Below are 25832 nucleotides of genomic sequence, written 5' to 3'. Positions count from 1 at the left end.
ATTGCTTTGATGTTCAGTCACTGTCACGTTAGAATCTGTTGTGACTTTCTATCTCACGGACTACAGCACACCAAGCTCCTGACTTTGCACCATCTCCTGTAGTTTGCTCAAATTCGTGTCCATCTAAGTCAGTGATGCTAACCATCTCATCCTGTGCCACCTCTGTGGCAATTAACAATTGCCGATCACATGCTAACTCCAAGACTAAAACTTATGAAGCCTGAAGGCAATTTTTTAAGGCCACACCAGGCAGCGTATAAGATCTTAATTCCCCAATCAGGGCTCAAACCTGTACCCCTTGCACTGGTCCACTGGACAGCCAGAAGCCCCTGAAGGTGATTTTTAAGATACTGACAGCTAAACCCGTGAATAAATAAGGGCATCAGGTTGATTAGCTATTAAGAAGCTGGGGGGGGGGGGGGTGGAAAAAAAGGCTGAAGCAGCTCTGCCAAAAAGGACTCAAGAAATATAAATCCTGAATTATGCAATTTGTTTTAAACTTGTAATATGGAATGACTTCAATGCCACTGAGAAATAAGTTGCTGATACTTATGGAAAAATTCTCAAAAATAGAAGAATCCTACTTAAAAACAAACCAAAACAAAATCCCATCTCGAAACATTTTTATTCAACAACAGGTTGATTCCTCTCTTTGCTCTTTTCCTCACTGGGTTTCAGGACACAGTTCACGTAATCCTGCCAATTAAAAGGAAACAATTATTCCAAAAGTCGTTAATAATTAGGTATCAAGGTCTCAAATATTTATCAGCAACAACCAAACTTTAATCAAAGAATGTGGTAGCATAAGTATTTGATTATCTCTAGATAAATAAGGGTTAAGCAGCACAAATAATTTTAATACCAGACTCACCTAGCGAGTTTATTAAATTTTATTTCCATCTTCTACAAGAACTTTTAGTTACAACCAAACTCTTAAAAGGCAGATCTCTTCAAGATACTCCATTAATTGGCACCCTCTGGTGGCTTGGGCAGTAAAGAATCCACCCCCAATGCAGAAGACCCAAGTTTGATCCCTGGGTCAGGAAGATCTCCTGGAGAAGGCAACAGCAACCCACTCCACTATTCTTGGCCCGAGAAATCCCATTGACAAAGGAGCCTGGTGGGCTACAGTCCATGGGGTTGCAAGAATTAAAACACAACTGAGCAACTAATACTTTCTAAGGTATAAGACACAGATCTCAATTCTCCCATTTCTGCTTAAAATTCAACTGATTATGATAGCCCTTTATATCTAAGTGATACCATGAACAAATGCAATTTTTATTACATGAGACAGGTAAGCTACTGTCTACAGCCCATTTTGTAAAAAAAAAAAAAAGCTTTACTGGAACACAGTCACTGTCCATTCGTCTACCTAATGTCTATGACTGCTTTTTAGCCAGAAAAGCAGAGCTGAATTGCCCTTTAAAATTGCCAACCCTCTAGATTTTGTTTTCCATCTATTCTATCAGTGACTCCACCATTTAACTATCTGGATGAAAAATAGGAACTTCAAATCTTCTGAATCTTCCTCTGCATTGTTGTATGGATGCAAAGGTAAATAAAGCTATATATATTTTTATTAAAAACTTAAGTCCCTGTTTTTCCCAAGGCTTTAGCCAAACAAGACTAAAGCCAAGGCCTACCACACCTCAGAAAACTTAAAAAAAAAAAGATGATTAAATATTTAAGTAAATGTTATAAAAACATACTTGCTACAAAAAAGTTTTAACACAGAAGAAATTAAAATGAGATATCCACATAAGCAGTTATCTTACACCACCCAAGATTCCTTCTGAAGACAATTTTTTTAAAGATGTTTTTTGATGTGGACCATTTTAAAAGTCTTTATTGAATCTGTTACAAGACTGCTTCTGTTTTATGCTTTAGTTTTTTGGCCCTGAGGCATGTGGGATTTTAACTCCCTGCCAGGGATTGAACCCTCACCCCCTGCATTAGAAAGCGAAATCTTAACCACTGGACTGCAGGGAAGTCCCTGAGGACAGTTTAGAGTTAAGAATCTCAACTTACCTTGATACTTCATCAGTCTAACAAGTTGTGGCTTGCTTTCTTGATCAGTTCATGCTGTGTGACGTCTTGAGAACTTATATCCACCTAGCATTAAAATATGTTATGATAACATATTTGGCATTATCTTGAACAAAACTGATTTTTAACATGTACACTTTATTCTGACATCAACAGGTATATATTTTGGCATAGGTTTGGATTTCAGTAGTGGTTTGGTTTTTTTTCTTTTGGCTATGGGCTTCCCTTGTGGCTCAGACAGTAAAAAGAATCCACCTGGCAAGGGAGAAGACCTGGGCTCGATCCCTGGGTTGGGAAGATGTCCTAGAGAAGGAACGGCTACCCACTTCAGTACTCTTGCCTGGATAATTCCATGGACAAAGGAGCCTGGCAAGCTGCTGTCCATGGGGTTGCAAAGAGTTAAGACACAACTGAGCAACTTTCAATCTCACAGTTAGTTTAGGTAAGACCTGGCATTGTAGTATGTATCTATTGGAAAAAATCAGCATCATTAAGTGAACCCCTGAAGCGCAAACCCATGTTGTTCAAAGGTCAAATGTACTTTAAAGGAATTCTCCCTACCAATGACTGAACAATTGTTCTTCACAACTTATACTGTGAAAGCAATCTCAAGGAGAGTTCTGAATTGGACCCAAGTTGATTTTAGAGTACCACAAAATACAGCATTTCTCTACAAATTCAAGCCTTTTCTGATCTAACTTCATCTTTTTCTTCTATTGTTTAACATTTTTGTAGTAAGTATTCCCAGCCTTTTCTCTTTCCAACTCATATACACCCACACACATCTATTTTAAAAAACAAAAATACAGGGGTATCAAGAGGTGAACATCTTAAAAAAAATCAAATAGCTTTCACCCCACATAGTTAAATCAAATCATAACCATTAAATAGAAACCAAACCCCAAATCCTTAATAGGTAGACTTTCAAGAAAACTTACTTCAAGTGAATGAGCACTCCAGTTCTCAGCCAACATCAATCATTCTTACCTAAAGAATAATAAGAAAAAGTTAATATAAAAGACAAGGGCATGAAGATTAGAAATGCTAATTTCAAAATTTAAAGAGTAAAATTCCAGAAACAAAGATTGGGGGCAAGTTACAGCATAAAAAATAGGAAGAAACTTCATGGGGGAGGTGGGTGGACTCTAAAATCATTCTGAAGTAGCAGTAGACACCTGAATTAGAGTGAGAACTGTATCTTCTTTGTATTTACAAAAGCCTAACTGCATTTTCACCAGTCTGAGCACAATGAAGTTTGACTGCAACCCAAAATATACTATCCCTTATGTGAAGGTATGTGACAACGTTTACCTAACCAAATGAGTTTTAACATCGGCTCTTTTCATATAAAAGCACATACCCTGCTCCCCACCAAGTATGTCTTCCATTCTCAGGTAGACTGACCACCTTCAGCAGTCCTCCTCCAAGAGTGCCCTCCCCATTCCACAGTACACAACAATGCAGTTGTTATCCTGCAGTCCTATATATTTGCCTCATTCTTTCCCTCTTAAGTCCTCACTGAGTTTTAAGTTACGGCAGGGAAGCTATGCCTTATCAGGACAGCAAGGAACCTGAGTTTTTCTGAGGGAGAAGACATTCACCTTCACTATATATGCCTGGGAGAGCCACAGTGCGCAAAAACCAGAAAGATCAGCCTTAATCCAAATTCCAGGTTTTTCTTCCTCCCTGATTATCAGAGACTGCCAAGGGTATATGAAATAGTTCCCTGTTGCACATGTACCATCCATAAGGGATACTATATCGTTTTGCATTCTTCCTCCATTCTCCAGATTATCCTATTCTGCATCCAGCCCCCTTTTCACCCTCTGAATAAATCTTTTCAGCACTGGTGTTCAAAAGCAACATTTATGTTTGATGGTTTACCAGCAACTGTGTGATTTCCACAGTTGAGTCTTAAAAATTGCCAATCATTATCTAGCAGCAATGACAGATGATTAGGAGCAGCCAAATCCTCTGAATTCTTTCCCTAACAGGCAGCCATTTGAGAACTGCACTAGCTGACAGAGCACTGAAACGTTATCAGCTAAAGCCCAAACCAAATAAAGGCCCAGAACAAACATCCCAGCTCTCTAAAACCTATCCAAAATCATTAATGTTAAGGCAGTAAATGCAGGACTGTGGATCATGTCACTGCAGCTGACAATGATTAACAATAAGAAACATGCAACCCCCATTAAAGTTAAAAGTCCAAAACTAGTCACACGCATCTCTTTATCGGGAAAAATGAGACTATTATGCATTCTTTGTAGGTTTTGCAACCTTATATGAAGAGCACCCATTGCATTTCTTTCATCTTTCATAAAGCACCGGTATCTATTCCCAAGGGCCTAACAGTACGAAAATGCATTCTGGCATCACACCTCTGAACTTGCGACCATTGTCATTAAAAATAATTTTTGTTTGTAATAAGAAAAGACTATGAAATACAATGCAAGCACCTGGGATATAGTTACTATTGAAACCCGTTTATCCCGTTTTTTGACTGATTTTTAAAAAGACCCTCTGCACTAAAATTCACAAATTACAGCTGCATACAAATCGAAACTAGTAAGAATCAACTTAAGTCACAGGTTTCTCATTGAAAGTGCAAAAGCCTATTCATCTTGAAATAAGCAGAATGAAGCAAAATTACCCCCCAACCCAATGATGTCCATGTATTAAGTACATTCTCTCAAAAGTGTTATTGACTGTTAAGAAATAAACCTGATCTTTTATTTCTAAACAATCACTGAGCCACGGTAGCCAAGTGTTGGCTACCAACTTCATGGATTATGCCATAGGAAAACCCCATCAGAATTGCATGCCAATTTCATGACACTATTGTCACTAATACTGAGCATTACGTTTGAGGTACATTGTATTACTAATACAGAGCTAAACTAGTCACCATTTGTTCTTTCGTCTAGCAGGAGTCAAGTCATTTGGTTGAATGGACTGCATATTAAAGTTACAAGTCTGTCCCCACCATGTGAACTGCTTGCCAAAGAGCAAGCCATTTTTGATACAAAAGAAATTCTCATAATCATGAAGAGTTTTGCCAACATTTATGCGAAGTAAACCAAACTTTCCAGTTACAGAGCAGAAAACATTATACATGAAAGCTATTTCTCATGCATGCTAGCTAAAAATCAGTTCATAGACCAATGTTCAGTTGAATTGAGGTCTGGAACAACTGTTGATGCAAAGCTTAAATCCTGAACAACAGAGAGGGTGCTTTTGAAGCCTTACTATTTTGGTAATTGAACAGTTTGGATTGCAACATCTCATCCCTAAAAAGCTAAGGGAACCAAATTCAAAAAGCTACCCTGAACATTTGCAGTTATCCTACAGAATACGACGAAGTCTTACAGTTGGGAAATGATTCCCAACATGTATTCAATAGGCAAGTCAACATGCCACACCATCTTCCCCCAGGTTTAGAGTATAGACATATTTAGACAAATCACAGAACTTGAACTATTCATGTTAGATTCCCATCTATGCCCCCAGTTAGTAACAAAGCTGTTCCCATGGAGCCCATTTAAAAAATGTTCAAATCACATTGCAAAAAAAAAAAAAAACTGTACTTTTAGTTTTAATTCACTCAACCCTGTGGAGTAATAACCAAGATTGCACTCTGAAATTGATATTGCTGACCTCTGGGAAGGTCAGTTTGCTATAACAGAAACTAATTGTCACGTGCTGTATACAGTCTGTGTCAAGATGCTAAAAGCACTCTACTTTCCAAATATGGTATGGTCCCCTCTCCCCCACACCACTGATGTGTTTCATGTTATGTTCAGTTACGATGCAACCAAAAACCACACAACTGAATCAGATACATACCAAATACTCAAGTTTGCACTTTTTATCTGAGAACTGCAACAGCACTGAATTCTGCCTGACAAATTACAGCTCTAACCCAAACCCACACAGTTTTGATATAAGCTAGCTTTATCATACACGTGTTAGGTGCTGCACTGTAATTTCATTGTCAGAAGTATGATGTCAGAATGCCCACGGAATAAAAGTACATAGCAAGTCACCAAGTTAGATTATATTGCTTGTTACCTACCTGTATGCAGTCGGCAATGAGAATCTCGGAGCAAGCAGGAATACTACATCCGGGTCCTAATGTCCATTGCCATTTGCGGTACTACGTTCCTCACAGTTACGCACTGCAGAAATGCTGGCTAAATGCAGTTATGTAGCAGGCCACTACTTTAATAGTGCACAATTGCAGTCCAAGAACACCAGAAAATATTCCGCCACAAACTTAGTGGCTTGCCCAAGAAAAGCCAAGTATCTGAATTTTGATCTGCCATGATATGCCACTTACAAAAATTGCACAGGCGTAACATTACAATTTCCCAAATTATTGTCTATTTATATTAGTGATATAATACATCTAATAAAGAGTGGTGGGGTTTACAGTACTTCTTAGAAGTTTAATTAGTGTTTTAAGCCAAGAGGATTATGGTTTCACTGAACATGAACCAATGGGCTAAGTTTCTGAAGTCCCTATTAAATACACTGGGATCTCTTAGAGAATGCATTTTTTAAAGATAAGGAGTAGTAAGAGGAGCAGTTAGTTTAAAAACAATCAAGTGTTCCTCTTAAAATTATGAGAGAAAGTGGAGAAGAGGAAATGGGGGCAGGTGGTTTCTTTAAATGAGAAGACTGGCCAAAATACCTCTAAAATACTACCTTCCCTTTCCCACCCCAAGTTTCGTAAATCAGCTTTTAGGAATCTACTTTTTGAGATGATTTAAATTCACATTAGGCTATCATATACATTGCAGGACTTGTTCAAAGTCTGAGTAGCTTACAACCCTTGATACACTGCTATTTCAGTGATAAAAGTCAAAACTTAGTTAAAACTAAGCAACATTATTTGCTAAACCATGTTTAGCAATTCTGCACAGTAAGTCTATCAAAACCACAACTTTTAGGAGATAATCCATTAGCATCCTTCACCACTCTTCAAAGGTACAGTACTACGAAAAGCTTATTTTAGGGGTCTGTGCCAGCATCCCTTTACAAAGAAAGGCATGTAATCTGAAAAATAAACTGAAACATTAATTTTATAGGCAGATTTTCCCATTTCCCCACCAGCCCCCACCCACACATTCAAGTTCACCCTCTGTGGGTGTCCCATGAACACCCCTTATTTTCTTATCATTAACGGAGTCCCTACCATACAATTCAAATTGTAATGGACTCCTTTCAAATCAAGACCCTTGTTTCCAATACAGAAAATCTCATACATTATCACCAATTAATGACTTGGGACAAAACTTCCTCCTATTATTATGGTAGAACTACTCATTTCCAAGTGTCTTGGTGAACAGAAATAATGAACATTTTCTAACGAGATTCTCTCCCTTAATTAGCACACCAGGTACCTGTCAGTCACACAACCAGAATTTGGTGGCATGCCTTTATATTCCACTAGTGTTTTAGTATTAACAGGTTTCCTATGCACAGTGCTCAATTGTTTCAACTATAGGTTTCCCTTTGTACTCAGGCACAATACTAAACTTACTTCAGCATTTAAAGATTTGATTTAGAATTTTACTTTTGCCAATTAACACTAAAAGAGGTGAAAAGGAGGAAGACACATTCCACAGTAAGAGTTCTATAATGTACAAATTAGAATGGAAACAGCTAAAATCAAAGCCAAACCATTCAATTACTTTACCTACTACTTTTAGGAAATTGTTCCTCTGCTTAAAAATACACTGGGAAAGCAGGTGTTCCCATTGTACTAACAGACACCAGTATCAATCTATTTTATTAATAAGTCAAAATGTCTCTGATGGAAGGAGAGTCAATGAAGTTGACGTTAAACTGACACCACCATCGAAACACTCCGAAAGCTTTATGGTGGGAGGAAGGAACATCTGTACTGTGTAGCACGAGCCACTGTCTCCAGATTTTGTGCCACATCAAAAGGAAACTATGAAAAACAAAAATGTTTCCTAAGAATGGTTCTCTGCAACCCTATGTTATTAACAGTCACTACAAGCTCTTAGAAAACAGACTAGTTTTTTTCATAGTCCTACAGATTTTGCCCAATAGAAGTAGCACAAGGAGATGTAAAAAGTTAGATTACAAGTATATACATTTCTAACCTACTTTATGATTAACTATACCTCTTATTTTTAAATTATTCACACTAAACTCCACCTTTATAAATCACTTAAAAGTAATACATGAAAAGGCTTCATGTTTAACAATCTTTAATTCAAATGTGAAAGTTCAATACAAGCCATTTGTAGGGCTTGGGACTCGTTTTTTAAAAAACAAGAATGGAGGAATGCAACAAAATGATCTTTCCACTTTTTCTTCAGAAACTTTCAAGGAAAGAATAGATCATAGGGCCATAAAAGATCCATTTAAGTCATAACCACTTTCTCCCCCTACCAATAGTCTTACACCCATTCCATAATCTTGATACACATTCCTGGATGAAGATTTACAGTTCAGCTTTGCTTACATAGCCATTTAAAAATACTTAGCACCAGCTTGCTTCCTTGCCAAACAAATCAAATCATGAAACTACTTCAGTAAGTATTTCTTCTTTTTAAAACAAGGGGGTACTTATAAGTAGAAAGCAATACTTAGCCTACAAATAACATTTCCCAGAAATGGCATATGCCATTCAAAGGCCTAGACACGCTTATGCTTTCCAAGTGGAATACCTAGCCTAATGTGCATAGAAGCATGAATGGCAAAGTTGAAGATCAATATCATAACTATTTTTTCTATTTATTTGAAGCACAGTAAAAAAAAAAATTGGTACACTTTGGAAATTCAGTGGCACAGGTACACTGCCGTAACTTGAGGGACATTATACAGTTTAAAAAAAAAAAGGAAAAAAAAAAGGAAAAAAAAATCCCCTGTTGCAAACACTGCATTACATAATTTTACCTGCCCCAACAGACCATTTACAAATATTAGGTCAATAAACTGCTAACATCCATAAAAAGGTTGCTTTCTTACTAAAATGCAAGAATTTAAAAGACTGGTTATCTAAACAAGAAAAGACAAAAACAAACTGGAATGAAAGCCTAGATATCACATCTAAAATCGGGGTTTTTTGTTTGGGCCTTCATACTCTTCTCTCCCTCTACCATATCCTGCTGGAGTTCCAGGCCCCATTCCTCTAGGACCCTGTCCACCCACAGGTCCCGCACCTCCCTGCCCAAAGCGCTCAGTACGCTATTGGAACAGTAATTAACAGTTCATTATATGTAGTTGATGTCCATGTGTGTTAAGTAAATATTTTAGAAGGTTCCGTAGTCAACGTTCGTCGATACAATCACCAATGAGTCGATCCACAGGTACCGGGAACATAGAAAGGAAAAAAGGGTAATTTGAAAATTAGTTTACGATAATACATGCCTTGTGGTATGTTCCCACTTGAGCCATTCTCATACACCTGTTTCAAAGAATAGATCTTCCCTGTAGTGCTAAAAAATTTAAGAATTAGTGCAGATGTGAAAACCCATTCCAAAATGAGTTTTAAGAAATTTCACATCAGATTAACCCACTGAAAAGCTTACAAACTTCTCACTTTCAAGGTCTGAACAGGAAATTTAATTTCCAAGTAAGCCTAACAAGCCCAACCAGACAGATTCAATTCACTCAATGAAGTGACAAAGACCTACTCACCAGTTAGTGGTATGTGCTGCATAAGAAACCTTGTGCTTTTCAAGATCTTAAGACACATCTGCTAAGTTGCAGAAATCTTAAAAGGTTCAAAGTTTTTAATAAAATGCTACCAGACTACAAAAAGAAAAAGAATAGAAGACTAATAGGTTTAGTCACTTAACCGGCACAGTAATTTGATTTAAAAGTGTTGCCATATTCTCTCCAAGTATATCACCTTCACAGCCATCACTACATAAAACCAGAGAAATTATGTTCACAGTACTATTCTTTATAGTTGCAAATTAACTGAATATACAGCCCACCCTCATAACAGCCCAACTTTTCATTTTCCCTTATGTCTGTGAAAAGTCCCGACAGTTATGATTCCGTGTTTTGGGTGTCTCCCAAACAGCATTAATACCAAGCTTAAGTGACTGCGATAAAGCAGGACTTTATTCCATCTTGTTTTAGGTTAATTCTAGTCCTAGAAACCTATGATCCCAAACAGAGTAACCCTACAGATATGCAAGCACAGCAGCCTGAACTATCTCTCAAATTCATATAAAGCAGACCAATTATTAAGAGTATTGCTCAAAACACAAAACAAAGCCCCAAAACAGAACAAAAATCCAACAAAACCCCCCAGAAATTAAAAAAGGCATCAGGGTTTAAAAATGTTATTATAAATAATTTCAACATGCTTCCTATAAAATACTACAGGGCTACTCAAGACTAAATCCTAATCCTTCCAACTATTTCAAAATCCTAACAATTTTAGGTTTTCAGAGCATTGTATTATCTCAAAAAGGTGAAAAGGAAATTTGGGGGTTTGTTACCACATCATCTTAGAATCCAGAAGCTACACGTCACAAGGACTATAGAATCTGAATTGTGGGAACATCGTGTCAAAATTAGTTACAAATTTGATATATAACCTACATCTGACTATTAGGAAGCATATAAACCAAAATATAACTCACATTATTTTTAAAATTCATTTTGAAGCTAACAGCGCTACATTTAACCCTCCAACTATTTATGATTCTAATCTTCAAAGCCTTAAGCAGATGAAGCCCCATTCTAAATCCTTATTATTTGTAAAATGAATCTAGTGAGCTATATACTGCAGCTTCTCTCCTTTGCCAAAAGACTGTAGATGAACTAATTAGATTCAATTCGGTTGTGACAAAGCACTTTTCTCCAAACCCACAGCCAATATTCAGTTCTTCTAAGGATTGTAAAATCCCGGTATCACCACTCAGACCAATTCTCTTGGTTGTTCTAAAGGATCCTGACACGCTATCTGTACAGCTAAAATATGACACCATCAAGAAGGTTCAGATCAAATGCACACAACTAGTATGCTAAAAAATAAGTGACTTTTGCTATTCTGTAGCAAAAGAGATGTCCATTTATTTTAGAAAGTACACCTAAAGACAGGCCCAACAGGAGGGAAACGACGAGTCCGAAGACTAAACAATTCCCTTTTCATGGATAAAGTCACACCAAATGTAGGTCAAAGTCCTAAACATTGCTAAAACATGCCTAAAGCTACAAGCTACAAACAAGTCTGATTCACACTTATGGCAAATACCAGCTTTATGAATGACAACTTGCCATTTGATTACTCTCACTTGGATGTAGAATAATCAGTAGTATCTAACATTTAGAATTTGGATTTGCCATGAACTATTGTGCAAAAGTACACAAGCAATATAATGGAAAGCACCTAAGTCTACTTATTGCCAAAGGTAACTCCCAACATACTAACAGTATTGACTTTTTGTTGGCAACCTTATCAGGTGGTTACCACATTGAGTTCTTCTATGTTGCCAAGGTATTCACCAATATTACGGATTTACACAATAGGGGAACTAAAAGAAGTCCAGTCACCTACTTAAAAAAACAAAAACAAAAAAAACACACACACATAAGTTGTGAGAATGAGAATTTCCTTTTGAACTATGTCCCACAAGATACATTACCATGTCGCTTCCCATCATGGAACCACTCATTGTTGCCGGTGGAACGCCAGGATTAGCTTCATAACCTATGCCACCACCACCACCTAGAGGTGGAAATTTCTGGCCTCCTGAGCCATAGGGATCTAGGAAACAAAAATGCTGGTTACCCCTCAACCAAAATACTGCTCTTCATTAATATTACTAATTTAATTTTCATTCTTACCTCCCATGTTCATTGCTCCTCCACCACCCATTCTCATGTCTCTTTCTCTCTGAAATTAAAAAAAAAATCCTTTCATACACTTCTACTAAACCCATACCAAGCATTCTTAACTTGGTAATTCTTAACTTGGAAATTCCCTAACAAGGAATTTCCAAAGCTGAACAAAAATTGTTTTCAACTTAAAGGAAAAAACCAATTAGGTGATTTTTTAAAAGATGCCATTATCAAAAAACCTATAAAGCAAGCTTCTTCCTAACCAATGAAATCTTTTGGCCCACCCAAGAAGGTAAAACTCAAGGCCCATCAATCATAAACACTCGGGTTAAAAAGAAAGAAAGAAAAAGGTAGAATAGCTACCATGTGAAAAGTGACATTTAACTGAATAAACTGCACCCTAGGTATCCACAAATTCTGTAGAAAACTCCGATTACATTGCAAAAGTTTACTTACTGGATCCATATAGCCCATCCGACTATAACTTTCCTCTCTTTGGCGTCTCATCTGTTCTTCCATCTCACGTTGACGAATCATCATCTCTTCTTCCCTCCTACGTCGTTCTTCCTCTTGCCTGGAAATATTCATCAAGTATGTAAACAAAAACTATGCACATTAAAAAAATTCAGCTTGAAGGAAACTAGTAGTTTACTCAAGAGCATTACAGCAAATGGAAGGTTGGGACTAAGGAGAAAAGCCCTAAATGTATTCCAGCAAAGTAAATGAGCCATATAACAGAAACCTCTATTTCACAATTTAAGCATTAAACCAACACTGACATAGTATTTAATATCTCTGTACCTCAATTGACTCACCTGCAAAATTTAGGTACACTTAACACTGAAACAAAGGTTTGACAAAATTGTACCTCAATTGCATCTCTTTACGTTTCTGCATTTCTTGATTGTGCAGTTCTTCCATGCGTCTTAATTCTTCCTGGCGTCGCATTAGATCTGAACATTGGAAAATTCTGTTAGAGATTCACATTAACAAATTCTAATACGCTCAAAAGGCAAATGATCCTACCGGCAAAATTCAGAAGGTATTTTACCTTGACGCAAAAGATTTGCCTGATGCTCATGATAGGCATCTTCCATTTCACTTTCCAATTTGTCTTTTGCATCTTTCATGTTTTTTTCAACTTGTTCCCGCTGCTGTTTTTCCATTTCATCAAGGGACTTCCACCGCTGAGAATACTCATACTCAAATGTCCCATGCTGGGCAAAACGAGGAGGGGTTTCTCTCTCCCTGACAATATTTAAATATGAACCAATTTATGGATGCACACAAGAAATATATGTATCTGATGTCCCCTAAAAATCACTGGTCCTTCCACTGGCTTCTCACTTCTAAGAAATACTGGAAGGCAAAAATTACCTTGATTCTTAGTTATCTTATCTCTTTACACATTCCAGGATGATGCTAGACAGTAACACAAGCAATGAGGATCAATCCTACCTTCCTCACTGTCCTAATTCCACTTCCCAAGCCAAGTTTCAATTCAAAGAATATTTTTCCAACCCTGAAAAACCAGGACATCTACAACACATCTTAACAACTGTTAAGAACAAAACAAGATTGCATATAAAAATATAGCTACCACAGAAACAACCACTAGGTATTTGAATGACTGCTTCAAATCCTCTAGCTTTCTAAACCTGAGCTTTTCATTAAGCATATCTAAGATTTTTGTACATATTAAGCAAAACTGAAAAATTATCAAGTTCTCCGAACTTATGGTTGCTGAAGGGGAAAGGATAGTTAAGAGTTTGGGTAAGACATGCACACATTCCTATTATTTAAAATAGATAACCAACAAGAACCTACTGTACAGCACAGAGAACTTTGCTCAATGCTACAGGGCAGAGAGGATGGGACGGGCGTTTGGGGGAGAATGAATACATGTGCATGCATGGCTGAGTCCATTTGCAGTTCACCTGGAACTATCGAACACTGTCAATCTGCTATACCCCAAAACAAAATTAAAAACTTTTAAAAACTAAACAAAAAAAAATGAACAAGTTCTCTTTTGTACTTTAAGAAATTGTTCTTACTTTTGATACATTGGATTCTTCTGGGCAAGTTTTTCAGGAAGACCGTCTTCATCATCTAACTGTTCAAGTGGTTCCACAATGACTGGACGAGGAGTTCTAACAACAAAAATGGTTCCATCTTAATTTTGTTCCATCTGTATCGCAATTTCTTCATAAGTTAGTAAGTAAGAGTTACTAAGATAAACATAAAAACTTACGTTGTCAGTAAGAAAACACCTTCACTGCATCTTTCAAATGCTTTTCTTGCTGCTGGTTTAGAAGCAAATTCAACAATGCCTTTCCCTGTAGATCTTCCACGATCATCCACAATTACAACAGCCCTTTCAATAGGACCAAACTGGCTAAAGGCTTCTTCCAACAGTTCATTGGAAACATAAGGTGAAAGATTTCGAACAGAAAGGGCAGCAGCATGTGTGGCAAATCGAACCCGAAGCTGTCTACCTCTCATGGGTGTATCATCAAGTTCAGCTTTAGCTATTTCAGCCAACGCTCTAGATTCCTGCAAGCATCAAGACATACACTCAAAGTTAATGACCTCAAAACTGGCTAATGCCCACCCTAAAATTGTTACGAGTCTAACCCCCAATCCTATTCTACTGCCAGCTCAATTCAACTTATCTCGAAGCAGTCTTCCCTGACACTTACCACCCAATCGCCCGTTTTACATATTATGCACTATAGAGAGGCTACATCTTTTCTGTTAGTGATGAAAACTTTATAAAGTTGCTGGTTCAGAAAACACTATGTAGTAGTAAAAAAAAAAAAAAAGATAATTCCACCAGAAAAACACAAAAACTAAACTCACAAGCTTAATAAATCCAAATCCTTTGCCTTTGTTTATAAAAACTTCTCCTGGTTCTCCATATTTAGCAAAAAGTCTTTTGAATTCATCCTCCGTGATGTCTGCAGGTAGATTACCAACAAACAACCGACACCGCTGGGTGTAAGTTTTCTCTCCAGGCCTCCTCAGGAGTGACAAGTTGGCTTTAAACCCCTGATATAAAAGGAAGGAAACTTTCAGATACAAGGTACCCCTGCAAGTAGGAAGAACCAATAGTCTTTTCCCAAAACTGAGTATGTTACCAATCCAATCGGGTTGCTCTTCTGTTGCCTTTAAAGATCGTATTACATGCCTAACCGGACTTCCAAAGTAATCACTCATAACATTAAAAAGCCTAAACCATCCTAATACTCTTGAGAAGTCTCTTTAGAGAGTAGGCTCTGTCTGTATCAGGAACCTCGTCAACCGTTTATGCCTAACGTCCCTGACAGCATCAAAACTATAGTGGACAAAAATTAAAAGGATGGAAGGGTATGAATAAAACGATTAAAACTGTTGTCAACGACGAAACCTGTGGCTAAGCGTTAAGAGAAAAACTCGACCGATGTCGTCAGTCCTAAATTTCAAGCTATACTCTTTACTCTGGACCCCAGGATCCGTTAGCTTTAACAGGGCCCATCAAACTTTCCTCAAACCACCCGCTGCCAGCCCGGAGGCCTCCCCAGGGATGCCGCTAGCGGACCCGCGCCGTCCGCCCCTCAATCCCGCAGCCCCGCCCACCCACCCCGGCCTCCCGCGCGCAGGCGCCCTTTCCGGTCTCCGACAAAATGGAGGGCGGGGAGAGGGGCCGCCGCCATCTTAGGAAAACCGACGCGTAGCTCAGGTTAACACTCACCTCAGAGTCCGAAATCTTTTCCTCGCTGCGGCCGCCGGGCCCTCCGGGCGGCGGCCCTTGGTGGTGCTGCTGGTGGTAGGGCGGATGGTGCTGCCGGCCCCCGCGGGGCTCCCCGCCACCTCGGTGCGGCGGCTTAGGGTGGCCGCCAGGAGTGCTTAGGCCCGGGCCGCCGCCAGGCTTCGGCCCGCCTGGCATTTTGCCGCCCTTGGGGCCGCCGGGTCCCGGGCCCTGCTTAGGCCCGGGCACCGGGCCCCCTGCAGGTGGTGGAGGCGGCGGGCCCCCAGCCTGAGGGGGGGTGGTGGGCACCCCACTGCTCGGCGGAGCCGGTGGAGGCGCACCTGGGGGCGCCGAGGTGACAGCGGGCGGCGGGGTCGGGGTGGGGCCTGGCCCCGTGGGGGCCCCCGAGGTCGGGGGTGTGGCGGGCGGCGCCGAGCCGGTGGCCGGAGGGGCGCTGCCTACTCCGGGAGCCGAACCGGGTCCTTGAGGAACAACAGACTTAGATGAGTCCTGTGGCGGCGGCGGCGGCTGCTGGTGCGGCGGCTGCTGATGGGGCGGCTGGTGCGGCGGGGGCTGAAGCGGCGGCGGCTGCTGTGGTGGCGGCTGCTGCGGCGGTGGCTGCTGCTGTTGCTGGTGAGGAGGCGGTGGCGGGATCTGAGGCTTGGGGCCACCTTGGCCCGGCACGGGCCCCATGGGTCCGCGATTCTGATTGAGGCCCATGCCGGGCGGCGGGGAGCGGAAGTCGTGGAGACCGCCGCGGCCGCCTCCTCCTCCGCGTCGGTGGAAGCCGCCACCGCCACCGCCCCGGCTTCGGAACCGGTCCCGAGACATGTCTGTGATCAAGGGGCGGTCGAGGCAAAAGCGGAGAAGTCGTTCAGGGAACGTGGAGGCCACCTTGCTTCGCACAAGATGGCGGATGACACAGGCGGCGCGCCGCCTTTGTCCTCTTCTTATATAGGCCTGCTGGCATGGCCCCGCCTACTTCTCGATCGGTAGCTCCAATAGCCAATTGCAAGTACTGTGCTTGGTGACGCTAGGTTACGAAGATCTCATCTCTCCTATTGGCTCTCGATGAGAGGCGGGAGGAATGGAGTGGTTGAAGATTTCAGTCGGCCAATGAGCGGTAAAGGAGTTGTCTGTAGGCCACCGTGATTTGCTGGGAGATATTTGAATGGGTTTTCCAGAGCAATTTTCCCGTGAAAGCAAACAGCCAGGGCCCTATCAGCTCCTGGGGAGAGATGTTAGAAGACCCTTTTCTTTCTTGATTGCCCTTATGAGCAGACTGCTGGTATCTTTCCACAGAAAGAACAGTAGTCTCCAGTTCAAAAGCATAAATTAGCTTTGTGCTGGGCCAATGGAATTAGAGAAAAATTTACAGATTTCGTACACAGCATTTACTGATTTGATTTTGGAACCTCATTGGAGTATTGGTTCTAGCAGTGTAAGTGTCTCAATAGGCTTAAGTGAGTGTTCTTTTGCTCAAAAAGGCCTTGATTTTGTGGTATATATGTAGACTGTTTCGGAGAAAGCAATGGCAACCCACTCCAGTACTCTTGCCTGGAAAATCCCATGGACGGCGGAGCCTGGTAGGCTGCAGTCCATAGGGTCGCAAAGAGTCGGACACGACTGAGCGACTTCACTTTCACTTTTTACTTTCATGCATTGGAGAAGGAAATGGCAACCCACTCCAGTGTTCTTGCCTGGAGAATCCCAGGGATGGCGGAGCCTGGTGGGCTGCCGTCTATGGGGTCGCAGAGAGTCGGACAGGACTGAAGCGACTTAGCAGCAGCAGCAGCAGCAGCATATAGACTATTTACAAACACAAATCACAGAAGGAATTAAACATTTTTCTTAATTCTACCACAAAACACTTGATGAGCAGATTAAGATACTTTAAAATTACCATATTAAAAAATATATATGGAATCAACCAATGGACAACATCCTTCTTATTTCGAAGTGCATGAGCCATTTCCCTTAATACCTCTCCTAATTAGTGTCATCTAGAGACCTTTGGGTGGATCACTCCTCTGGTTAATATTAGCCCATGGCTCATGTCTTCTTTTCTAATTCTGTATATCAGGCACCATCTGAATGGATGACCACCCAATAATACTCTTGTCAATCCTTTACCTCCTCGACTCCAGCCATCTTTCCTTCTATCCTATGTTAGCCACCCACCCACATCGTAGTTAATCCTATTTGTTATTGCCAGGAATAACATCCCTTAGAAAATCTCTATTTTGGAATCCCAGCCAACATAGTAACTTCTGAGTCTGACTTCATCAGAACCACCACACCAGGACTTAACCTGGCAGTCCAGTGGTTAGGCTTTCACGCTCCCACTGCAGGGTTCACAGGGTTGATCCCAGGTTGGGGAACTACGATCTCACATGCCATACAGCCAGAAAAAGAAAAACAACTCCCAGATTTTCACTCTCACTTTCACAACTTGTGTCACCTAGTTTAGATGTTGCGATGGCCATAGCTCTTTCTCCATTATACTCACCTGGTAAAATTCTGTTTGTGGTTGGACCAAAGAATTCACCTTCTTTAACAAGGGCTGAGGCTTTCACTTTAAATTTTGACCACGGTTCTCGAAAGGGCGTTAGGCTTTTCCTGTCAATCTTACCGAATTTCCCTAGTAAGTTCACTTTCTCTCTTCCAGAGATAGTGTATTTCATGCTTTCTCTGTTCAAACTCCAACACTCTGTTCTGTCACACCTCCATAACTAATGACTTCTCATATTTCTTTGAGAAAATAAGAATCACTGCATAGGAACATTCTCATCCAGCTAGAAGCCACCAAACTACTTGCATCTGTGTCCATCATCTCTGACTTCCTTCCTGATATCATGAAAAGTATATCTCTGCCCCTACCAAAGGGCAAGCCCTAGGCCCCCACCCACCACTCCTGCCCCAGTGATTTGGATTCCATGCTACACCCCCCGTGCCGTCTCAGGGAATTTTCTTTGCTGTATCATCAGTTACTTCTACTGAATCATTTCCATCGTAAACAAAACCTTCTCTTTACCCTATCATCTCATTTCTTCCACTATTTGCAACAGCATTAAAATTGTCTATGCTCAGTTCAGTTCAGTTCATTCGCTCAGTCGTGTCTGACTCTTTGTGACCCCATAGACTGCAGCATGCCAGGATTCCCTGTCCATCAGCAACTCACAGAGCTTGCTCAAACTCATGTCCATCGAGTCGGTGATGCCATCCAGCCATCTCATCCTCTGTCATCCCCTTCTCAGGTGAGAGCAAGTTAAAAGAACTAAAAGGTAGCCAGTATGACTGCAGCAAAGAATGCAAGAAGGAGAGATAACTGGAGAGAAATGGGATGGGAATGGAGGTTCACCTTCAGAATTTAGGAGTTTGTAATTTTTTTTTTTTCCTACGGGCAATATGAAGACAACAAGTGGTTTTAAAAAGAAGAGTAAGAAGCATCAGATTTGCTTCTTTAAAAGATAATTTTGATTGCTACCTGGAAAACAGAAAGAAAGGGCAGTAGTGACACCATGTTTAGGGCCCACTGCTTTGGGAGCACGGTGAACAAAGTAAGTCAGAAAGAGAAAGACAAATACTGTATGATATCACTTATATGTGGGATCTAAGTGTGACGCAAATCAACGTATCTATGAAACAAAAACAGACTCAGATATAGAGAACAGACTTGTGGCAATGGGGGTGGGTGGTGGATGGGAGCAGGGGAGGGAAGGCGTGGGTGTTTAGGATTAGCAGAGGCAGAGTTTATAGATAGGATGGAGAAACAACAAGATCCTACTGTGTGTGTGCTTAGTCTCTCAAGCATATCTGACTCTGCAACCAATGTAGCCCCCCAGGCTCCTCTGTCCATGGGATTTTTCAGGCAAGAATACTGGAGTAGGCTGCTATTTCCTTCTCCAGGGGGATAGTCTCATCCCAGGGATTGAACCCACCTTTCCTGTGTCTCCTGCGTTGCATGCAGATTCTTTACCCACTGAGCTATCAGGGGAGCCCCTACTGTGTACACAAGGAACTATATTCAATCTTCTGTGACAAACCATAATGGAAAAGAATATCAAAGGGAATAAATATATGTACGTATATGTACACTTTGTTGTAAAGCAGAAATTAACACAACATTGTAAATAAACTATTTATTTTTAATAAAATTTATTTAAAAAATAAGAGCCATTACTAACCTTGCCTCTTTGAAAATATACTAACCAGACATTTGTTACTGAACTCAATTTGTCTTCTGGCCTATAACATTCAAGAGCTTCTGATTTTTTTTTTTTTAAACAATAGCTAGTATTTATTGAGCACTTAACAACTATACTAAACACCTAATCTTCACAATTTCCCTAAGGAGTATGTCAGAAAAGTACAGAACCTTGGGACAAGGCCCTGGAGATGGAACCAGAGCCTTAAAAACTGTTATGCTTCATTCATTCGTTTAGCATATTAAGCATTTCTGTGCTCTTGTCTGTTACGTACCAATGGTACAGACTTAAAGAACTCTGACAGAATCTCAGTGCAACAGAGGAAACAGACAATAAACAAAAGAAAGATACAAGATAAATACTAGAAATCGTAAAGAGAACTCTCATGTATATTACATCACATATGGAATGGCATTACAGAGAGGGGAGAAGACTTTTGAGGTGACGTTCAATCTGACATAGAAGAATGAAGAAGCCATAACTCTGCAGAAAGTTGGGGGAAGAGCACTTGGAGCTGGGTAAACAGCAAGTTCAAATACCTTGAGGCAAAAACCATGCAGACAAAGTAACTTGATAAATCCTAAGAAAAGACAGGGGCTTCCTGTGGATGGGGTTTGGGAACCAGAGAGATAAGAATGGGGAAGCAGACGGGGGCCTTTTAAATCTTGGTAAGGTGTTTGGTGAGTCTGAGTGAACTCCGAGAGTTGGTGATGGACAGGGAGGCCTGGCGTGCTGCGATTCATGGGGTCGCAAAGAGTCAGACACGACTGAGCGACTGAACTGAACTGAAGGTGTTTGGATTTTTAATCTAAGAGCAACAAGAAACCACTGAAGGCCTTTAAATAGGGGAAGGAAAATGACATCTGAATTGCTTTTTCCTAAAAGTTCACTCTAGCTGCTGAATGGAAACTGAATTAGAGAGGACCCAGAAAGAAAGCAAGGAGAAAAGTTATAAAGTGGTTGCATTGAGACTTCCCTGATGGTTCAGTGCCTGAGACTCTACACTATCAATGCAGGAGGCCAAGATATGATCTCTGGTCAGAGAACTAGATCCCATATGCCACAGCTAAGAGCCAGCATAGCTAAATACATAAACATTTTTTTTAAAAGGTAGGTACAGTAATTTAGGTGAGAGATGGAGGTAGAAAAGATCAGGTTGTAGTGACATTTGAGATATATTTCAGAGGTAGAAATGACTTTTTAATTTCACGCAGAGGATAAATCCCTGTTATTGTTAACTATATGATGCCATTTACTATGCTGGGGAAGACTGGAAGGAATATGTTAGGTTGATAAAGTCAAGAGCTCTAGATTGGACATATTAAATCTGATACGCGAGCTAGAGCTCTGAATGGAGATGTCTAGTAAGTAGTTGGATATATAAGTTGGGAACTCAGAAGAGAGATCTACCCTATCAAGTAAGTAAAAATGTAAAGATTATTAATATTTAGAAGGTGCTTGAAGTCTTGAAGAGACTATCTAGATCAAAAGAGAGCCTGGTTGTTAAAGTGAGTCCAAAACTGAGATGTGAACTATCTCATCATTTAGAAGTCTTAAGAGGAAGAAGTCAGCAAAGGAGACATCATTGAGGCAAGGCGAAAATCATCCGAGTGTCATGTCACAGAGGTCAGTGAGAAAGTGTTTCATCAAAGAGTACCATCTATGCTGAATGTTGCTACCCTTCTTAGCACGTTTTAGTTAGCTCCTATCCATCTTTTAGGACTTAACTTATACCTACCCTTCCCTGAAGGCCTCCTGTGACCCCAAAGAAAGACCAAATTGCATCATTTGATTGGCATCCTGAACTTACACTCTCATAACACTCATCCCACTCCATTGTACAGACTTTCTAAATTGTACTCTTTAGTCTATAAGATCATGAGGGCAATGATTGAGATTCTCTTTAAACCACCAAATCCCTGCAACCTGGTGGTGGAAACTCAACATATATTTGAATGAATGAATGAACAAATCCATTAGTCTCCCTTTTCTGAGCAATTGAAGAATGGCCCCAGTCATAAATGACTAATTTCTGATATTAAACACAACTCCATAGTTCAAATATGTGGAAAATTATGCTGAATGGCATGTAGAACAATATTCAATCTATAATACTCTGAATGTGGATGAACTTACAATTCAAATTATAATTTCAATAATAAAAAGTATAATAATTCTCTGGTTTGACTTTCTATAAGGCATAGAAAGTAGGGGGTGGAGATAATATGCTTGATAAAACATATTGCCACTCCCTAATGAATATTAATTGAATTGGCTAAATTTACATCTTCAACTGTATCCCAAGGCCTGAGTTACCATGTTGGTCAGCTTAATTTGTGTTAATTAGCTTTGTAGTTCCAACTTTGCAGAGGCTATTCAGTTTCCAGATCTATCAGCACAGATCTATCTCTGTAGCTTCACAAACACAATAGAAGCCTCAAGTTATTTTGGAGCAGAAAAGAGGGCACCTGAGGTCCCCAAACCCACTCTTCCCAGTAATAAGGGGTTCCTAAGTGAAAGAAAATGTTAGTCATTCAGTTGTGTCTGACTCTTTGTAACCCCATGGACTATAGCCCGCCAGGCTCCTCTGTCCATGGAATTTTCCAGGCAAGAGTACTGGAGTGGGGTGCCATTGCCTTTTCCACCTGAGAAGCTGCTGCTGCTGCTGCTGCTAAGTCGCTTTAGCCGTGTCCGACTCTGTGCGACCCCACAGACAGCAGCCCACTAGGCTCCTCTGTCCCTGGGATTCGGGCCCAAATGGCAAATTCTAACAGTGTAGTAAAGATACTCACCACTAGGTGTCTCAGTGGCTATGCCACGTCCTCCACGTCAAGCAGCCAACTGCACAAACTCCAGTACTCTGTTATGGAACCTTCAAGCAAATATCCTATAGGAAGGGTTGGTTTCAATACCTGAGTAAGTCTTCCAGCAGATCTAATCAGAATCTAGATCGCATCTCTCAAGAGAAACACTGGATTAACCAAAGTGTCTCACTCAGTATGGCTTTCCTTTGCTAAGGGAAAACATGCTGTGTTGGTGGAACATTCATTTATTTATTTATTTCTCTATTTACTTGTTTATGGGTTGGGGGAGAGGGAAGGAGACTTGGCTTGAAGTGATTATAATGTTCTACCTGATTTTGATCACCTCTTAGCCCTACAGTGAGCTACGTGTCCTTCCAGGCCCTCCCCACACAGGTACTTGAAGGTATCATCACTCTGCAGCTAAGCTGAGCCACCAGGGAAGTCCAAGAATACCGGAATGAGTAGCTGATCCCTTCTCCAGTGGATCTTCCTGACCCAGGAATCGAACCAGGGTCTTCTGCATTGCAGGCAGATTCTTTACCAACTGAGCTATCAGAGAAGCCATAAACTGACCACTCGGATTGATTTTTTAAAACTGAGGTGTAGCTGATTTACGAGGTTGTGTTATCTCTGGTGTACAACAAAGTGATTGAGTTATAATGTACATATATTGTTTTTCATATTATTTTCCTGGATTGATTTTAAATATCAAAGAAGTTAAGAGTTTAAAGAATTATCAAAGGGAGGAAGATAGCTCAGAGATAGAACCATATATATGAATTTTTTCCATAAGGGAACATCAGAGATCAATGAGAAAGGAATAGTCAATAAATGATATTAAAATAACTAGTTTATGAAAAAATTACCAAACTAATTCTATATAGGTGGATTAAAGAGATAAATATACTTTTAAATCAAATCCTGAAAGAAATAATGAGGAAAAAATCGATGTGAATATCAGATCTTTGTCAGGAAGAGAAATTTCTAAGGTTTAATATGATACAAATAAACTACAAAACAAAATATCAATAAATTTCTGTGCATGAAGGTTAGAAATCACCGTGTGAAAAAAAAGACAAAAATTAAAAGTTACACTGAAAAACTTAATTGCAAAGAAAAATTATAAGTGGTGAATATCTTTAATATATTAATATAAGTAATTTATACAATTTTATAAAATCATCAAGATCTCAGTAAAAAATAGCCAAAATAAACGAACAAACATATGGAAAATATTCATCTTCACTGATAATTCCAAAAATGCAAATAAAAATTAGATACCATTTTTCATCTAAGTTAACACAAATTGTGGACTTTTCAGTGGTTAGGACTCTATGCTTCCACTGCCAGGTTTGGAAGAGGTTTGACCCCTGGTCAGGGAACTAAGATCCCATAAGCCATGTAACATGGCCAAAAATTTTAAAAATAACAATAAAATTAAAAATAATTTAAAATTTTAAAAATTAACAAATTGAAACAGTCAGTTTTCATACAACCCTTTTGGAAAATAATGTAGCATATCATTTAGCAAATTCATCCTTCTTTTCTCCTCCATCAATCTCAAGTCTTCTTCTTCTCCAAGCTTCCTTCCCCTCTTTCATTCGTTCATTTTTATTCAACAAATACCTTTTGTATGCCTGCGAGGCGCTGGAATCTAGCCTAAATTCTAAATACAGTAAAAAACTTTATCTTCAATTTTGTTCATCTCAACATGATCAGTAATAGCCTCAGATTGAAAACATCCTACATTTTCATCCATAGACAAGGTGACCAAATGTCCTGTTTTGCTCCTGACATTCTTGGTTTATGCCTGATGTCCCAGAGTAATTATTAAACGGTGCCCCCATTTAGACAACTTCCTGGCTGATGGCAGTGAAGTATTTTGAGGAAGGACCAGCTTTTTTAATTTGTACAAAAGCACCACTAGGATTAGCCACTGCTGATCAAGTTATGGAGATAGGGTGATTTCTGGTGTTGCCTCTATTTTTCTATAATTTCTGGATTTTCTAAAATGAAAAGATAAAATATCTTCTATGCATATGGGGCTTTACATGCATTAACTCATCTAATTTTCTCAACCCTATAAGGCATACCTCATTTTATTGTGCTTCACTTTATTATGCTTTTTACAGATTAAAGGTTTGTGGCAACCCTGCCTTGTCAGATAATAGTTAGCATTTTTTTAATTAAGATGTACTTTATTTTAGACATGCTATTGCACACTTAATAGACAACAGATTAGTGTGAACATAGCTTTTATGTGCATTGGGAAACCAAAAAAATCATGTGACTCACTTTGTTGCAGTACTGTGTGTATTGCAGTGGTCTGGAGCCACGCCCATAATACCTCCCAGGTGGGGTTGTGCTTAGTTGCTTAGCTGCCTCCGACTATTTGCGACCCTAAGGACTGTAGCTCATCAGGCTCCTCTCTCCATGGGATTCTCCAGGCAAGAATACTGGAGTGGGTTGCCATTGCCATTCCCTTCTCCAGCAGATCTTCCCAACCCAGGGATGGAAGCTGGGTCCCCTGCATTGCAGGCAGATTCTCTACCATCTGAGCCACTAGGGAAGCCCATCTGCAAGGTATGCCTATAATTTTTTTTCCCTCTATCTTTAAAAAAACAATGAAATGAGGCAATTGAAGTACTGAGAGATTTCTTACTTAGAGTCACAAATTTACCAAGTGGTAGAACCAAGATTTATACCTAAGCAATCTATCTTCATACCCTTAAACACTACAGTATCCTGCCCATAGGGACAACTATATCCCATTGAGCTTGTTTTTCACTTATGGGGGAATGTCGACTACCTATGTAAATATTAACTGAAAAGTGCTTACAAATAGTAGCCCCAAAAGGTCTCCGTTTATTTCTGAGAAACATAATATTTATGTTATAAAATAGTTGATTTTTTAGAAATTTAAGATGCAAAAATTATAAACTGTAAGAATCCCAAACACAAAATTATGAATGTCCTTTTTAATATATATTTATATTTCCATTTAAATTTCAACACATTAAGTACACATGATTAAAATACTTGTTTTAAATGTGTTGGTAGAGGGACTTCTCTGGTGGGTCCAGTGGTTAAACCTCCATTCTTAAACTGTAGGGGGCGCAGCTCAATCCCTGGTCAGGAAACTAAGATTCCACATGCCATGTGGCAAAACAAAAAAAAACGTGTTGGTGGACAAATAATATTTTTCTT

General features: G+C 39.8%; 1 protein-coding gene across 4 annotated transcripts; it reads right to left on the bottom strand.

Moving 5' to 3' along the window:
* Positions 1 to 606: 606 nt before the first annotated feature.
* SFPQ (splicing factor proline and glutamine rich) lies at positions 607 to 16540 on the bottom strand. Of its 4 annotated transcripts, XM_005204862.5 has the most exons (13): positions 15617 to 16540; positions 14746 to 14934; positions 14138 to 14439; positions 13941 to 14036; positions 12938 to 13134; positions 12755 to 12839; positions 12343 to 12460; positions 11893 to 11941; positions 11691 to 11812; positions 6125 to 9273; positions 2988 to 3036; positions 2032 to 2115; positions 607 to 696 (listed from the first exon to the last, which is right to left on the bottom strand). In XM_005204862.5, the coding sequence occupies exons 1-10, from the start codon at positions 16442 to 16444 to the stop codon at positions 9136 to 9138; spliced, it is 2124 nt and encodes a 707-aa protein (XP_005204919.1). In that variant the 5' UTR covers positions 16445 to 16540; the 3' UTR covers positions 607 to 696; positions 2032 to 2115; positions 2988 to 3036; positions 6125 to 9135. The 4 variants fall into 4 exon arrangements, with proteins under 4 accessions (XP_005204919.1, XP_010802017.1, XP_005204920.1 ...); XM_010803715.4 differs by having other exon boundaries at positions 2988 to 9273; XM_005204863.5 differs by lacking the exon at positions 6125 to 9273.
* Between the last annotated feature and the right edge of the window lie 9292 nt (positions 16541 to 25832).

The sequence above is a fragment of the Bos taurus genome, chromosome 3 (genome assembly GCF_002263795.3).
Source record: "Bos taurus isolate L1 Dominette 01449 registration number 42190680 breed Hereford chromosome 3, ARS-UCD2.0, whole genome shotgun sequence".
In the NCBI taxonomy this organism is placed as follows: Eukaryota; Metazoa; Chordata; class Mammalia; order Artiodactyla; family Bovidae; genus Bos; species Bos taurus.
Note: the sequence above shows the minus strand (reverse complement) of the source record. Positions and strands in the feature narration are given on the sequence as shown.

Bases quoted from the DNA above. Each gene is read 5' to 3' on its own strand.
- SFPQ (XM_010803715.4), bottom strand. From the start codon at position 16,444: ATGTCTCGGGACCGGTTCCGAAGCCGGGGCGGTGGCGGTGGCGGCTTC. The intron at 12,840-12,937 runs GTAAAATACCTT...TCCAATGTTCAG, and splicing joins GGCAAATCTTTTGCGTCAAG to ATCTAATGCGACGCCAGGAA. The intron at 12,461-12,754 runs GTACAATTTTGT...GAATATTTCCAG, and splicing joins CGTAAAGAGATGCAATTGAG to GCAAGAGGAAGAACGACGTA.